The following is a 17,484-nucleotide window of genomic DNA, read 5'->3' as shown; positions in this document are numbered from 1 at the left end:
GGGTGTGGTAAGAATGTTCTAGTGTGGTTATGTCCTCAGGACACCTATCAGGCAAAGACAGAGGAAACGGCAAAAACAGATGAAATGTCTGCAGAGTGAAAGCAGGGAGATGGTGTTTTATGGTCCGTGTCGCCTTGAGTTCTCGGGCTGGCTGCTCACTGCAGGAGGTACAGGTAGGCAACTTTAAAAAAAACCCAAACCTTGGTCTCATTGTAAAGCTTTTATTTTGTTCATGAAAAAGTACACAGAGTAGCATAAAAGCTTTCCGACCAACTCGGTGACAAAGGGTTGACGTAAAGCTTTGGACTGACTGACAGTTTATTATTTATATATACAGCAGGTGTTGAAGTTATGTTAAGTTAAAACAGATGGATTTTTTTTGATTCTTGCACTGTGCTTTGGCTGAGGTTTCACATGTTAACCACGCATATCAATCCTCCTGTCAGTAAAGTCCATCTTCCCATCTTTTAAAACATCCTATGGCTCTGACATCTCGATTTTTTACATAAAAGTCATCATCCTCGTAGAAAAGTGTTTCTTTTTTCTTTAAAAATCAAGCATAAATGTGCCATTACCTTTGTTTTTCTTTTTAATAAATTAATTGTAGCATTTCACAATGGCAGAGAATTTGGATAATAAGCACACAAATCACCATTTATTGTGCATCATTAAATATTATGTACATCAAAGTGACACCATCGATTACTTCCAGGGAAATGGAGTCCAACACATTTGCCAGTGTTTCTAGCAAATTATACAACATTTACAAAAAAAAAAAGGTAACAAAGAAAAAAGCTCAGTGGTATTTTATAAAGCACTGAGAGTAAGTCCTCCTGATCTGTACAGGGCCAGGTCAGTGAGCGGTTATTTAGCAGTCCTGCTAAATAAAATACTCCTTCTGGTTTTCACTGGGAGCGCTCGGAGAATCCGGCTGGCCGCTGAAGGGGAACTCGTTGCTGTCTTCAGGTTGAGCTGCTTTCACTTCCTGGTTCCGATATGTTTCTTTCCTGCTGCATATGAATCTGGCCATCACTGCCAATGCGGATAGGGTGACAAAAATCACAACAGCAATCACCCCTAAAAACAACAGAAAGGTAAAAAGAAAGAAAAATAATTGTTGAATTGTTTCAGATGTTGTGTAATTGTGCTAAAAAACCTGAAAAAAAATTATCGCTCTCTAATTTTTAACCATATGTTAAAAATCACATAAGGGTAGCATGACATGTTTACTTTGATTACACAAACATAGGAAACATACCTAAACATGGGTAAGGAAAATTTAAATGGATCGTTAAGTTGGCCCCACTTTACACCCCGACAAAGTTTTATTCAATTTATTTGAAACTTTTCAAGCTTACAGACAGAATGACACCATGCATGCAAGCGTTACCAAAAACAAAACCTCCTTGGTGGAGGTAAGAGCAGCTTTCTGCAGAGTTGAAGAATGTGCCCACCAGCACCTCTAAAACTCACTTTGTCACATTTGTTTAATCTTTAGCCAAACAAGGCTGCAGCCAAACAGTGTGTTTAGATGCACTTAAGTAATGGATTAAAGTCTGCCGTCCACAACAACCTGTCATCGTAGCTGCCCCGCAAATGAGAAATTTGGTTTCTATAACCATGGTGCAGGACAGAGAGAACGACCTGGCAGTTCACAAAGTTCCTGACTGCCTTCAAGCACACATACGACGAAGCAGCAGTGAGTCACACATGCAAAAGAAAGCCCACATAAACACAGTCACAAGAAAAACTGACGAATAACCAAAAAAAGGTGTTCAGTTCTACAGAACTGCATCTTCCCAAAGGTTTTGATTCAACTTTTATAATCTATTGATTTGTTCTTATTCCTGCTGAGAAGAATAGCATTACCTCCAATTAGAGCGGAGTCACTTCTGATGGTGTTGACTAAAGGCTGACCTGGATCCACTGAACCAGGCTGGCCTGCAAACAGAGGCAGAGGATAAAAATACATAGAGCAAAGATGAGAAGGCAAGAACATACACGCATCTATCTCTATCTCTATATATCTCTACATGTATATATACATATATATATGAAATAAAGTGACAGAAGGTAGAGTTACTGAGAAAGCCATCAGTCAGTACTGAGAGTGCTTGTTTAAAGTCTCAGCACAGCCTTAAAGGACCTCACTACAGTTGTCTGACTAATCTCATCTGCCGCTGTGCCATCACTCTGTCTGTTTACCGAGGAGGATGGTTAATGAGCCAATAAGAAAGTCTAATGAACAGCCATAAGAATAATATTAAAGGCGTACCAGACAGATTCCCACACCAGGAGAAGGTGGGTGGATGGGAGAGGGCTGGCCAATAATATATACATAAACTGAGCATACAGAGGCTGACTTTGCTCCCTGTACCTGATAAGGAGTGTGTTGTTTCTGCTGCGTAGGTGTTGGCTGGAGAAGAGGAACCACAGCTTGATTGTACCAATGGGCCGGTGACAATAACAGGGCTGTCAGGATGGAGCAGAGCAGCTTTCAGAGGACTGATGGAGTTAAAATGAACACCTGACAGGCAGCCAGTGAACCCAAGCGAGGCCAGCTCGGCCATCTCGGCATCCAATCCATCAGGCTCTGAATCCAGAGGGAGAAACACACAGCAAGGAGAGGGAAAAGGGGGCAGATAAATAAAACCTCGACTTTGACGACAATGAACAACCACTCATTATGTTCAAAGTCTTTGATTGCTTTAACAGAGTTATACAGTTATACAGTATTCGTACACATCAACAGCAATATGATGACAGTATCAAAAGGTTGGGAAAGTGAAGCAAACTTTAAAGAAAAAATAAACGTCAAAGGGCTGTGATGGTCTGCTTGCCTTTGTCACTGCTCTATTTCTTTTCTACTTCCAGCATAGCGTATGAGTGGGGCAGGATAGCAGATCAGGCTAGTTGGAGACACCTGAGCCCAGCGTTTCCTATATAAACCCCACTCTTCCTCACACCTTTGAGTGCTGTTCTTCAACATGTTTCATGGTTTTGAGTCTCATGATAATTCGACCTCAGCACTGTTCACTCATCCACTCACACACCCTTACTCCTTTTCTTAATAATAGCACCTCGTCTGTTTCTGCTTGTTTTAATTCCATGTTTGGTTTTTTCTTAAATGATCATTCAGCATTTATCCTGCATGTTTCTCTTTTTTGACATGGCATCAAAAGGCGGGTTGCGACTGTGTTTTTTGAGATGGGGCATAAATCATAGCATCCAGCATCAAAGCCACACAAATTATGTTGTGTCTGTCGTGCTGCATCTGCACAAAATAGTGGCAATTTAAGTGACTTTGAACGTGGCACGGTTCTTGGTGCCTGACGAGGCTGGTCTAAGTATTTCAGTATTTCTGCTGATCTGATGGTATTATTGGGATTTGTAACACTTCTGGGGTTTACAGAGAATGGCCTGAAAAAAAGGGAACATATCCAGTGAGCGGTGGTTTGCTGGAGTGAAAATGCCTCAGAGGTGAGAAGAGAATGGCTAGACTCTTGCAAGCTGACAGGAAGCCAACAGTAACTCAAATAACCACTTGTTACAAGCAAGATATCCAGAAGAGCTCTGTCAATGCACAACAGGTCAAACTTAGAAGCAAATTGGCTACAAAAGCAGAAGACCACACAAGCTGCCACTCCAGTCACCTAAGAACAGGAAACAGAAGCTACAATTTGCACAGGCTCACCAAAATTGGACAATAGAAGATTGCCTGGTGTGATTCTCGATTTCTGCTGCAACATTCAGATGGTAGGGTCACAGTTTGGAGTAACAACATGAAACGACATGCCTTACATCAACAATTCAGACTGCTGGTGGTGTAATGGTGTCATATTTTTGGGCAGCTGAGCATTTTTGGGCAGCTGAGCATCATTTAAATACCACAGCAAACCTGAGTACTTTTGCTAACTGTCTCCATCCATCCCTTTGCTAACTGTCTCCATCCCCGCTTCAGGACACCTACACCAGGAGATGCCGGACTAGAGCAGCGCAGATACTGAAGGACCCGTCCCATCCAGGCAACAAACTGTTCCAACTTCTGCAATCTGGTAGAAGGTTCCGCATCTTCCGGGCAAGGACAGAGAGACTCAAGAGGAGCTTCTATCCCCAAGCCATCCGTGCCCTAAACACACACACCCGCCCTCTCACATCATCTATAATTGACTGAGACAGGACTCTTCCAGACACTAAACCAAGGCACAATGTACATTTCAATTCCTTTAATTTTAAATATGTTTATATTGTCTATCCTGTAAAATAGTCAGATATCTATCCATATTAATGTACAGAATTCACCTGCTTGCTGCTACTACTGCACATTCACCCAGTGTATATACTATATGTGTATATATATATATAATGTTCTTCCTCTACACCCCCCCAATTTTTGCACATGTCGAGGAGCGTGTCAGGCTACATTTCACTGTGTGTTATACTTGTATAACTATGCATGTGACAAATAATAAAGAACCTTGAACCTTGTGACCACAGTGTGCCCTTTTAATGGTTACTTCCAAAATAATAATGCAACATATCACGAAGCTTAAACCACGTCAAACTGGTTTCTTAAACTTGGGCAGTAAGTTCACTACACTCAAATGACCTCCACAGTCACCAGATCTTAATCCAATAGACCACCTTTAAGATTAAGTGTAATGAAAGATTCACATCATGGATGTGTAGTCAACAATCTTCAGCAACTGTGAGACGCTATCATGGCAATATGAACAGTTCTCAAGACAAAAGCAGGGTCCAGCCCAGCATAAAAAAAGTGTACCTATTTCTCGTGTGCATACCTCTTTAAGGAGTGAGTCTTACTTTCTAATACAGTCACATCCCCGCTATGTGTGGCAGCAGGTGCTAAATAAAATCTTAAGCAGCTATAAATGTCAGTACAAACCACAATTATTCCTGCAGTGCAATTTGATTACACAGCACATCACTGGCAGTCATCTAAGTTATTACCAGAGAGAAACAACTTTTCACCACATTAATGGGACACTGCAGAGTGGCCTGGTTGGAGAGGCCAGTTTATCAGCTGCATATTTGATCAGGCGTTGAGTTTTTAAATTCAGCGTAAATTGACTTTGATTTAAGTATCTTGTGTCATGTGCATATATGCATGAGTCAGCAAGGTATGACTGAGGACAGGAAAAAAAATAAAAGGAAAAGCTGTGGTGGTAGAATGATGGATGTATTTGAAAGAAAACTAATTTCTTTAACACAGCATGCAGGCTCACAAGTCTAACCACCTAATGTATTAAGAAGACAACATCTCCTCTTGTGAGAAAAAGAATATATATAAAAATATATATTAAAAATTAAAATATGTGGAATTGAACATCTCAAACTCAACATGTATTAGTAAAATTACAGCTGATGTGGCAAAAGTTTTGATACTAATCTTACACAATGAATAATCCTTGGGTGCAAAATGCTAAAAAGAGTCAAAAGGTGTTTATGTAGCCAAACCCTGACAGTATATGAACTGAAAAAAACTTTACTTCCACCTCCTTTCACTGTCTCTGTCTCCTTCTGTGAGCATCTGAATCTCTCCATTCTTTCTTGGTCCATTAGTTAGGCTGATGGATGACAGGGCTGGCAGGGAGCGACAGTATATCAACTATTTTGCTGCCTCTCTGATACTGATATGACTGCCCGAGTCCTCTGGCTCAGCATGGGGGCAGTGGGGTTACATACTAACACAGACTGGGTCAAGAATAATTTTTTTTTTAAAAACGTAACAAGGAGGACCTAAAAACAGCAACAGCATCAATTTATATCTGTTTCTTACTTGTGAACCAAGTACAGGAAGGAGTTCAGTAGCTTCCTGACAAAAACAAAATTCAGCCCCAATTGCTTTATAAAATTTGGACACTGTGCAAATTGTCAATTAAAACAAAATGTAATTTAATCACATTTTATTCACAACACAACACAGAAAGCAAATGTATTTTATGTTCATCCCATTTATCCTCCTCTCCCACTCATTGTCTTATTTCATCAAAAATATCGAAAAAAAAAACCCTACACGTAGATATATAAGGGAATAGTGAAATGAGAGGCCTGATCTTGCAAAAAAAAAAATAAAAATGTACGAGTCAAAACTGGTTTCAGAAAGCGTTGCTAATCCCTTGGCTCATGTACTTTAGGGCCAGGGCTAATGGATAAAAGTACTGGGCCACTCGATATCATGGCAAAATAGACACGCCGGTCCAAAGCATGAAATAGATATGAAATAGACATGGATGCAGAAGCAAGGGAAAGTGTTTAAATAGACATTCTTACACACATTAGCCGCCTAGCTTTCTGGCGACTAAGCAGCCTGGAATACACTTTATATGTTTTTTGTTCACTACCAGCCTCTTGGCTTTAAAATTTTTTTCACCCCTGCTAGTGTGCAACTTCTGCATGCAGCAATACAATTCCTGCATGCATGTCCATTTAATACTTTGGAGATTCAAACTGTGGAATGGAGATGGTGGATGTCGTGCCATTTACACATTTTTCTGTGATACTGGGTTGTTTCGGAGCCTTCTACACATTACACCTAAAGAAGCTGTTTGGCAATGGAAACCCATGCCCTGAAGCTCCTGGCGCACACTGTTTGTGCTGATGTTAATGCCAGGGGAGGTTTGGACCCTGCAGTTATTGAGTCAGCAATACGCACTATTTACGGGGTGACCCTGTTCTGCTACTTTAGATGGTCTGCCACTGTATTGCTGAGTTACTATGATTTCTAAATGCTTCCAGTTTGCAATAACAGCACTTACAGTTAATTGTAGAGGGAAGAATTTTGACAAACTGACTTGTTTCGGTGGTGGCATCATATTATTAGAGCACTCAGATTTATTGAGCTGTTTATAACAACCAGTCCTTCCACAAATGTTTGTAAAGACACTGCATTACTAGGAGCTTGATGTTTTACATCTGTAGCTTTTGAACTTAAAACACTTGAATTCAAAGGTTAAGAGGTGTTGCAGCACTTTTACCCTGTGCTACCTCTACATTTTGAGAAACAGTGATTTTCTATTTTAGCAATATAAAATCCTTTCTAACGCCCACAGGTTCTAGCAGCAGTGAAAAATCCCAAGTGATGCTATTCAAAAACAGCGTAGGGAATTCACTTAAGTGTTTCTTTCATAATGAGAACTCCTTGCAGATAAATCAGCTGTGCAACTACTGCAGCAATGCTGAAATACAACATTCTGTCATAGAGGAATAGGGGGAACGGCACCTCCTGACTTCCTGGTTTAGTTTGACCCTACCCACAGCAGATTAGATTTATTATTTTTTTTGGTTGTTATGCTGAATTGAAGGTGCTGACTCCAATCTTCTAAGTAATTTGTTCTTTTCATTCTCCCCTCATTACCATACAAAGTGAAGGACCTTTTTCTGAAGTTGTTATGATTACAGCTGTCTGAAGCCTCGCTCAGCTAGACAGATATAAAGACTGTGTTACTCACCGCCCTGATACCACAGATAAAACTGCACAGACATGCAGGTATATTTTGAACTTCTGCACTAGTGCCATTTACACAATTATCTTAACCTACCATACTTTTAGATGCATCTACATCGCAGTGACTTTCGCAGAGTGCTGTCCTTTTCTAATCTCTTCAAGAGAGTGACCAGCTGAATATGGATGTTAGCTTGATTTGCTTCACAGAGTCACAGCTGTTGCTTGGGCAGCAGCTTTCCCTCTGTTCCAGACAACATGATGACCAGAGAACAGCACAAGGATCCAGAACACCACTTTGCCACATGAGGCCAAACATCTCAGTACTGTTATTCAAATGAGCCGGTACTGGTGCATGTCCTAAGATAGCCACACTCACCCTCCACTCTGCCCAGTATGAGTGATTTGATGCTGTTGAACTCCACATCAGATGTCAAGTTCAAGTCCTCTCTGGCGTTCTGGTCAATCTGAAAACAACATTAAGCAAAGACTTTTATGTCAAGTGTTTAAATGACGACGGCTATGTGAGCCACAGTGAAGGAAAAAGCATAACATGTAAGGATTATATGTTCAGCCTGGAGCCTGATCTGCATATTCTAATGAGAGGCAGTCTGAAATGTGACTGTGCAATTCACAGCAGCTGAGCAGGAAAATACTGAGGTAGTAAACGTGTCTGAGAGAGATCCTCTCTATTTAAAAAAAACAAGCTAGGAAACAATGACATTTGGGCTTTAGTCTCATTTGTCAATAAGACATTTGCTAATGCTGAGACTTAAGTGGAGCGATAGAAAACAGAGTGGTTGTCATAGCTTGACTACAGAGAGGAAATCTGCCATTTATTATATTTTATTTTACTTCCGAAAGCATCCTTGTGGTCAGGGTTGGTTTTTAAATTAAAGAAATAGCTGCAAGCATCAGCCCACAATATTTCCCTTCCACTCAGAGCCTGCCAGCAGACTCCTTATAGCACCAGCGGCTAAAGCAGTGTGAGCAGCAGATTAATTAAACCATGTACTCTTTAGCTCTTAGACTTAAATGTTGGTGGAGTTCTGGGGGAAGAAAAACCTGTGTGTCATTCCATTTGGTGGTAACAGCCCAGCTTGCTTATGTCTGCAGAAGCAGCAGAAACCGGTAAGAGAGAGTAAGAAAAATCTCCCGTGTGTTTGTATTCACCTGCACAGAGACGATATCTGCCAGTCTCCTAACAATCACTGTGTGCAGGCGCCCATCAGCCACGTTTATGACTCTGCTTCTCAGCGTCTCCACATCTCTGCCGCTGTGCAGCTTGTACCTCAGTTCCAGCTCGTCTTCACAAACACAAAGCAACAGTACAATTGTAGTCGAATGGATACAGAATAAAACAGTCAGAAAGTCAAAAGTGGTCATTTGGTCAAAGTGTTCTCAAACGATGACAAGAACTGTGTTAGATATGTGTTAAATATAATGTTACTAAAGACCACAAACAACAAAGTAGATCTATTCATGGAATAATGCAAAATATGAATCCGTATTATTCTTTAAATGGTAATCTTTGGCCTCAACATGTCTGCAGTTACAGTTGCAGTTGGCACAAATGGAGCAAAGCCTGTGATAAAGTTCAAGTAAATTAGTTTAACTGCACTGTGTCAGACATGCACAACATGCCGCACTCTCTTCATATCCTATCCCTGCAAAATCCTCCTCCTAACATGCTAGTGTCCCTCCTACTATGTATCGTGTTGAAGGGTTGAAACAGCAGGCAGTGCTGCACCTCGCCCACACTTGTAAATCTTTTTCTCATGACTTCCCTTATTATAAATGCAGCAAGTGGTGAGCTCAGAAGCTAAATCTGACTGTATTCTACTGCTATAATAAATGTTAGATGTCTGACTAAATTGATGGTCTCTCATTGCATCACCTCCTCTAACTACTCATAATCTGACCAGACAATACAACTGCAAATTTTCTCAAACTTGAAAACAAACAAGTTGACGTGCGGGAGTCGAGTTCTACAGTCACCTGATTCACAATATGGTTAATGGGATGTTATCCACATAGCAAAATTGGTATGGCCCGGATCTGACCCACACAATGTGCTTACACATGGCCCACATACCGCAGAGCATGATGGCCCTTTGATGGCCCAGATCAGGTTTGCCAGATGTGGCCCACACGAGGGCCAGCACAAGGCCAGTTGCAGACGCACTGGTGGTCCTGCGCTGGCCCATGTGTGGACTACGTCTGGCAAACCTGATCTGGGCCACCAAAGGGCCGTCATTCTTTGCAGTATGTGGACCATGTGTAAGTTGTGTGCAGCCACGGGCCAGTTGCAGACACACTGCTGGCCCTGTGCTGGCCCAGACCAATTTCCGCTCTGGCCCCAGATGTCAGCCTAATGTGTACCTTAATCAAGCCATGTAACAACAACATGTGCCAGAACATGCAAAGGTAACATGACAAAACTCTGTTCTGACAATGAATGGACTGACTCTTATATAGCGCTTTTCTAGTCTCCCGGATTACTCAAAGTGTTTTATACAACATGCCACATTAACCCACTTTCTCTAAACTGAGTGCTTCCTAACTGCATACTCTTGACATGCAGACTGGAGGAACCAGGGATCAAACTACTAACCTTCTGATCAGTAGACGACCTGCTCTACCTCCTGAGCTACAGCCACCAAGTAGTAAACGCAAGTAAACCCTCACTAGGTTTTGGATAAAGTGTACACTCACAAACCTGTCAAACCTGCATTTGAAACGTTGGCCACCATAGAAGTATAGTATTGCAACATGGCATTTGGGTCTTCTAAGTAAAATAGGAAAATAGGAACATAAATAGTACCATCATTGCCAGACATGGCCCACATCTGGTTGACATACACCCTGTCATGACACCGGTCAGTCAAAAGTGCCAGCTTGATGCCAGATCTGGGCCAGACCTGTTTTCTAAGAGCCTGGGCCACATAAACCAAACCACAATTGACCAGAAATGTCATGCCATCACATAGACAGTGCCATCTATGCCAGGCCTTGCCCATATCTGAAAGACATACGTATCATGCCAGAAGTCAGCCTGCAGTGCCGGCTTGATACCAGATCCGGGCCAGACCTGCTTGCTATATGGTTGGGGTTATTAGGCCAAAAACTCGGGTTAGCTCGGGTAGTAGATGAAAGAAACTATTGTTTAATAAAACCAAAGAAGAAAACAAGCCACATATCTGAATATTTTAATAGATCGTCTACAAACCACGTAATACTGTAAGAATTAACACTTTATAATAATGGATTGGATTTATATAGCGCTTTTCAAGGCACCCAAAGCGCTTTACAATGCCACTATTCATTCACTCTCACATTCACACACTGGTGGAGGCAGCTACAGTTGTAGCCACAGCTGCCCTGGGGCAGACTGACAGAAGCAAGGCTGCCATATCGCGCCATCGGCCCCTCTGGCCAACACCAGTAGGCAGTAGGGTAAAGTGTCTTGCCCAAGGACACAACGACCAGGACAGAGAGCCCAGGGATGGAACCGGCGACCTTCCGGTTACAGATGTGCTTCCCAACCCCCTGAGCCAATCTTTATATCTAAGATTAAACTCCATGATACAAAATTGATCATGTTTCACTGTTACATTTATATCCCTTGGCTGTGGATATAATTTGAATGTTCTGAGATTCTTGCAGGCTTAAAAGATGAACAGAAATGATAAGAAATAATATTTCTTTAGTACTACACATATAAGTTGATACTCTATGCTATTTCTCTCATTTTGACTTTTTTTCAGTATGGGCTATTAGTGATTAATTCCCTTATCATAAAGCCATATATTTATAATAAAAAGACTTATAGCTGGAGCAGTGTCTGGAGCAGGATTTCAGTGAATGAGTCAGCTGGGAAATTCTTTTCCTGTGCAGTAGAAGGGGCCTTTAGGAAATTGCTTTGATTTGTGCTTTGGCACAATCAAAATAAAACTCTCCCTGGGATTTAATTGGATACTTCAGCAAGAGTTCAGATACTTGATATTGGCTTGATCAGCTAATTTAAACTTGCTTTCTTTGTGTCATTAAAAAGCTTCAATATTGTGTCTACAAAGCAACAACAACTCTATTCATAACAAAAAAGGATATTTTCAGTAGCTTAGACGATAAATCCAGATATTTTAATCAGCCCCTTTGGAGTTTTGAATCTGATTGGTATTTCCTATTATTCCAGTTTACTTACTTTGAATACAATGACAAAACAACCACGACAAACAAAACAAAGAAATAAAAATAAATAATTTAAAAAAGACCCCCCTCTCAAAAATAAATGATCATTTTATTATATCTGCACCAGATATTTTTTTTCAAACCCAACCCGACTAGTCAGGCTCTGTTGGAAAAAAGCAGCATAGGACAGACAGAGAGGGAGGAGAAAGCAAAGGAGAGAGGAGAGGCTTAATTCAACAAATTGCAGGAACAATGAGATGAGAAAATAGGTTGCAGAATTAAAAAGACGCAATCATTTATCAACAAAAGACAGCCAAGAGAAAATGCTATCTGAGAGTCCTCACCATTTTTGTTGATGAGCAGGATCAGGTACTCTCTGTAGAACGAGCTGACATAGAGCAGAAGAGCAGGACTCTGATTGGTACTGAAGCTCAGAGAGATGTTTTCTCCTCTTAGTGTGATATCTGAGTAGATGGATGAAGGCAAGCCACTGCTGTTCCTGCTTAGTTCAAAGGGCTCCTTCAGGATGTAGGTGATGGATGTTGTTGACTTAAAGGTGGCTGAAACCTCTGGGAGTTAAGAAGTTAGTGAGAAGTGTCACTGTCGGAGCTGAATGTGCTGGTTTAAAGACTAAATTCAACTAATGCTCTTTGCAAATTCTGTTTTGATGATAAGCATCACATCAACTGAAGAAAGTAGAAAATATTTTTTAAAACTCCAGGTGGACGAAATGGATGCAAAAATTCAGAGTTGACGTCTTGAGCTTCATATGATAAAGCGAAGCAGCAAATGGTTGAGATTAGGGAAACAGTGTGGCTTTGATTAAATGTTAATGAGCATCTGGTTGAATACTTTAGTAAATTTTGAGTTTTGCAGTATCTGAAAATGTAATTTAATATCTGGCTTAAGGTCTTCTCTGTGATCTCCCTGATTCTGCAGTATCTTCTCAAACTGCCTATCTACACAGTCCAGACAAAGCAAAGTAGAGAACAACAAAGGAGGTAAGTACTTTTTGATGAATAACTCAACAAGTTGCTTTGCGAGTTAATCAGCAGTTTAAACAGCAAAACATACTTTACCTGTGGCATTTTATCAGGGCAAGCAAGGCAAGCATTGTTTAATATCGGCATGATTTTTTTTGCCCCCCACCAAGATTTGATGTATTTCCTAAGTCTTCCTTTAAGTTTGTGTTTTGAGCAGTATATAAAGAAATGCAGGTTGAGATTGTTTGCATAATATTGTATATTAATGCCTCTTCGGTGGTCCATACGGTTAAGATAGGTCACTGAGTGCTTTGCCTCACACAAATTAAAACCTGCTCTATTCCACTCCCCTTCTTGAAGTTTTTTATTATTTTTTTTATGGAAAACTTGAGAAACTAAATAAAATATCAAATTTCCAAAAGTTTTTATTTAGTTTCTCTTGTTTGCTCCTTCTCTCTAACAGGCATGTCAGACCTGATATGCTTTAATTACCCCCTATAACAACAACTAAGTGCAGTCCAAATGTATGGACAGTGTGTGTCACGGCCTGGAGGGTCAGCTGGTCGCTGATCAGCTGATTTCTCTCTCTATCTCTCTAGTTCTCTCTCTCTCTCGCCAGGGCGGAACTCATTATGGCTTCACGCCCTTGGCCCGCGCCCTCGGAGGAGGAAACACCTGTGCCTCATCAGTGTGGATGGCATTTAAGCCAAGAAGCAACGGCTATTCTTCGCTGGATCGTTGTGAGAATCGCGTCAGTGAAAGTCGAGCGTCTAGCAAATGTTTTTCCATGTAGTTGTGTGTTTCTTTGTGTGCAGAGTCAGACCCTCTGGACTGTTTTCCCTGGTGTTCCCTGAGCGACGAGTGTTTGAGTGGATTCATGTTTGGATTGTTTGGAGAGAGGCAAGAGTGTTCACCTGGATTTCCCCCGGAGCCCTGCCCCTCTCACCTTTTGCCCCACACCTTTGGAGATAGCACTGCCCTGTACCTTTTGTATATACACTCATTGGACATTGTTCATTAATTAATTCTCCTGTGTGCATCAATCCCCGGAGTCCAGCGCGTGAGTCCACCTTGTACACCGTGACAGTGTGTTTGTGTCCTCTAGTAGAAGTTGCAACGTAGCATTACCAATACCAGAGTTTGTGTTTTCATTTAGCTCTTCCACTGCATATAGTGTTTCTCCACTGCGTGCCCTGATCGCTGCCATAGCAGATTGTAGGCTAATATTAGCTGCCCTTACCCTACTGCTTTTAGGAAAGGTCAAACTCATTAACCTGAATAGTGTAACAAGACAACACATGGTCCTGATCTTTTCTGGTGTAACATTATGTGTATGAATGACAAAGCATAAATCAAACTTTTAATTCAAAGTTTTATACTTTTTTCGTCTTTCTTTCTTCTATTTCCATGTTTACTATAACAGTGAGCGTAAGAAGATGTTGTTCCATTGAGAGTTTCACTAATGTAATGCCTGTGACTGATATATGAAATTGGCCAGCAAATCTCTTTTCCTTTATTTGGAGAGCAGCTCTATAGGATGCACAGACTGAACTGTCAAAATAAAGTGCCATAAAAAAACATAATAAGCTGCTGTTAAGACAGAAGGAAATCACTCTTGATTTTCAAAGTCATTCAAAAGTTGGTACAAGTGCTATAAAATGTGATGAAAGCATCAGGAATATATAAATGTATAAAGTACTAAGATGTTCATTTATTACAGAGAAAGAGAAAAGAAAAAGTGTCTAAACATATTTTCTTGCACTTATAAAATGTTACCATTAAAGCCTTAATCAAGATATCAATCATCCCAGAATGCTGATTCTATTTTTCTGGACGTAGCGTTTCAGTGGGAGAAACATATGAGAGTCAGAAGACGACCCTTGGACAGGTGATGAAATGTTGGACAACACTACATCCAAAAGAACAGAATCAGCTTACTGTGATCTGAACCAGACACTTTCTAGGTCTCTCAATATTACAGGAATATTATGCAGGGTTGTAAAATACAAAACTGTGTTTCAGAATAACTATCTTCAAGCGATCAAATACCACCCTAATATTTCTTTTTCATTCCTTATCTCATGAAAGATCCAGCATCTAAAAGTGTACTCTGCCTTTCTTAGACACAAACCTATAATGAATTTTATGCTGAATTAGTCTTTCATCTCTTATGCACAAAAAAAATGAAATTGTCAAGGCAATAGTAGGGACAAAAATATGGAGGGAGCCAATTTCAACTCTAGAGATTTCCTTTCAATTTCATTATGATATCAGACCATGGCTCCCTGAGGTGTTTGCTGCTGCAGCTTGTGATCTTAAAATATTAGTCGTTCTTGTCTGGAGGCTGCTGGATATTGAGATTTCTGGGTCTGCAGTTATGAATAAAGTTCACGTTGATACTTTTGTTTAATCTGTTAAATATAGAAGGAAGCCTTGCATTTGCTTTTAAAATATATTTAGTAAGGCACAGAGCCAGAGAATGTGCACATCCTAGCTTGAATTGTCAAGGACTTTGACGGCGACGGTCACTGCGCACTGCTACAGTGGTGTTATATCAGTCAAAAAGTAGGCCAGCTCGAAAGGAGATCTTGCTCTCTTCTTCTTTTTCTTTTTTTGACTCGAATGGATACCATGATGTATGAAATAATTATCATACTGTATTTTATAAGACTTAAAAGAAGGTATTAAGACAATAAAGTGATACAGTGTTTACTGAGCTCATAAATCAAGTGATCCATAGCCAGAGATGGGCAGTAACGTGTGTAATCCGATTACTTTTTTTGAGTAACGAGTAAAGTAAGGGATTACTATTCCAAAAACAGTAATTAGATTACTGTTACTTTCCCGTAAGCACGCTGCGTTACTGCGGTACTAAAACCGTGATTTTCTTGCGAGAGTGTCTCATGACAATGACATTTATTTGAAAGACTGAGTGTAAACACAAAAAATATTTTATTTTATGTGCTGGAATGTGCAGAAAATAGGTTTAAATGTTAAACAAATTTCTTCCAGTCAGTGAATGTTGCATATAATTTAATTTTTGCTTGATGCATAAAGTTAAAAGATTAAAACTAATAAAACAAGTTTTAAAAAGAGACTTTTCCATTTGATTACATTTTGTATGATGGATTATGCAGAAAAAGCAGAATTGGGCTGAAGGATCTATCACTTTATCACCTATTCAGGTTGTAAATCGTGTTTTTAAAAAGTAACTAAGTAACTAAGTAATTAATTACTTTTGAAAATAAGTAATCAGTAAAGTAACGGGATTACTTTTTGGGGGAAGTAATCAGTAATTAGTTACTTATTACTTTTCTCAAGTAACTTGACCAACACTGTCCATAGCACAATTTTCTCACAGGCGTACATACAAATAAAAATGAAAGAAGGCAGGTTTGCCATTAGGTTTTCAGGCCAAGAAGTCTTTTATAAACAGTCTGTACAAAGAACATCAATGAATTGAGTCTATGGATCTGTGTAATCAGTGGCAGAAAGTCTCCACTGTCAGTGTGAGTGTCTGTACCTTTGTGGCAGAAGGCTCCAGTGTAGGCCGACTGTCCACAGTCGCAGGAGAAACCGTTGGCTTTTTCCTCACAGCGACCCTCGTTCTGGCACAGCGAGCCATAGCTGCTGCAGTGGCCTGGGCATCCAGGTAGGACTCCAGGCGTGATCTTAGCTCTCTTCTCCAGGTCCAGAGTGACGCCATTCAGCTGCAGAGAGCGGATACAGCCCAAAAAGCCTTTCTGTCTGGATGCAGTGCCTCCTGCCAGGAAAGAAATAACACTTGATACACCATTGCTCTTTTTCTGCCTACTCAGACTCAAACCTCTTAATGTAAGTTCTATGCAGTACAGACTAGTTCCTATAGACTGCAGATCTATAGTTTTTCATACTTCTCAGCAGTAAATTATGATTGACAGCCATAAGTTGCCACTGTGGCACAAGACCATGTCTGCACTGCAGGGCAGACACAGTCACACAGCCTAAAACTGGTCCTCGCTGTTGGACTAACTACTTGGCTGTTGAGCCATCTGGTGTGCGCGGACGAATCCCTGCTTCCTTTCATTTTCCTATTAACATTCGAATATAGGCAGTTCACACAGGGTCTGGGCAAAATTACAGTTCCAAGCTGGCTGCATCCATTCCTGACAGTTATTATTGTTTTCATAGACGGTTATTGGCAGGGTATTATTGTCACAGTCAATGTTCAGCCAAAGCGGCTTGTCATTCCACAAAATCGATAACCTCTGTGTGGCTCTGACTTCCTTCTGCAACAAAAGTTATAAAACGCCTACACATTATGAGCACACATGGCAGGAAAATTAATTAACGTCTTTTAACATGTTCTGTGAAGATAAGCTTGACTACAAAGAATGAAATACAGAGAAAGGAAAGCTCCTGCTCAATGATGATTTAAAAAGCCAAATCTACACCATGATTCTATAAAGTACTGGTTGTGACTGTTAAGAAAGGAAGAGATCACAGTGCACAAAAAGAACAAGGACGGGGTCCTGAGGGGTGCCACCTCTGACCAAGGGAAGAAACAAAGGACACACGCTGCCAGAGGAAGAAGTCCTGTAGGAGTGAAAGGAAAAGCCTGGCATGACAATATGAATTTCAGCCATTTAAGCAGTTTTACTTTCCCACTTTATGGTGAATAATCCAGATCCCTGTTTTAACTCCAGTGCAACAACAAGCTCAGAGTGGTCTTTTTAGGTCATTCGTACATGCTTGTAAGTGCAAAGGGGCTGACTGAAGTGAATTATAAATCAGATGAAATGACGTGACTAATAATTTCACTCTCATCCAATCACCGGTCTCCTCACTGTACAGCTGAGACAATCA

The 17,484-nt window shown here is 40.5% G+C and overlaps 1 protein-coding gene across 1 annotated transcript in view; it reads right to left on the bottom strand.

Moving 5' to 3' along the window:
* Positions 1–210: 210 nt before the first annotated feature.
* LOC147309635 (contactin-associated protein-like 4) overlaps positions 211–17,484 on the bottom strand; it is a 108,544-nt gene continuing 91,270 nt past the window's right edge. Inside the window, exons 18-24 of the mRNA XM_086268620.1 lie at positions 16,163–16,402; positions 12,001–12,225; positions 8,639–8,772; positions 7,845–7,932; positions 2,378–2,593; positions 1,870–1,941; positions 211–1,077 (exon numbers count right to left, since the gene is read on the bottom strand). Coding sequence (XP_086124746.1) covers positions 881–1,077; positions 1,870–1,941; positions 2,378–2,593; positions 7,845–7,932; positions 8,639–8,772; positions 12,001–12,225; positions 16,163–16,402 — 1,172 coding nt within the window. The 3' untranslated portion in view covers positions 211–880. The remainder of the gene's footprint in view (positions 1,078–1,869; positions 1,942–2,377; positions 2,594–7,844; positions 7,933–8,638; positions 8,773–12,000; positions 12,226–16,162; positions 16,403–17,484) is intronic.

The sequence above is a fragment of the Aulonocara sp. 'chitande type north' Nkhata Bay genome, linkage group LG17 (genome assembly GCF_057382095.1).
Source record: "Aulonocara sp. 'chitande type north' Nkhata Bay isolate Kocher_YH1m ecotype deep benthic linkage group LG17, A_spYH_male_GT1.1, whole genome shotgun sequence".
Taxonomy (NCBI): domain Eukaryota; kingdom Metazoa; phylum Chordata; class Actinopteri; order Cichliformes; family Cichlidae; genus Aulonocara; species Aulonocara sp. 'chitande type north' Nkhata Bay.
The sequence above is the reverse complement of the archived record's forward strand: the minus strand, read 5'-3'. Positions and strand labels throughout refer to the sequence as shown.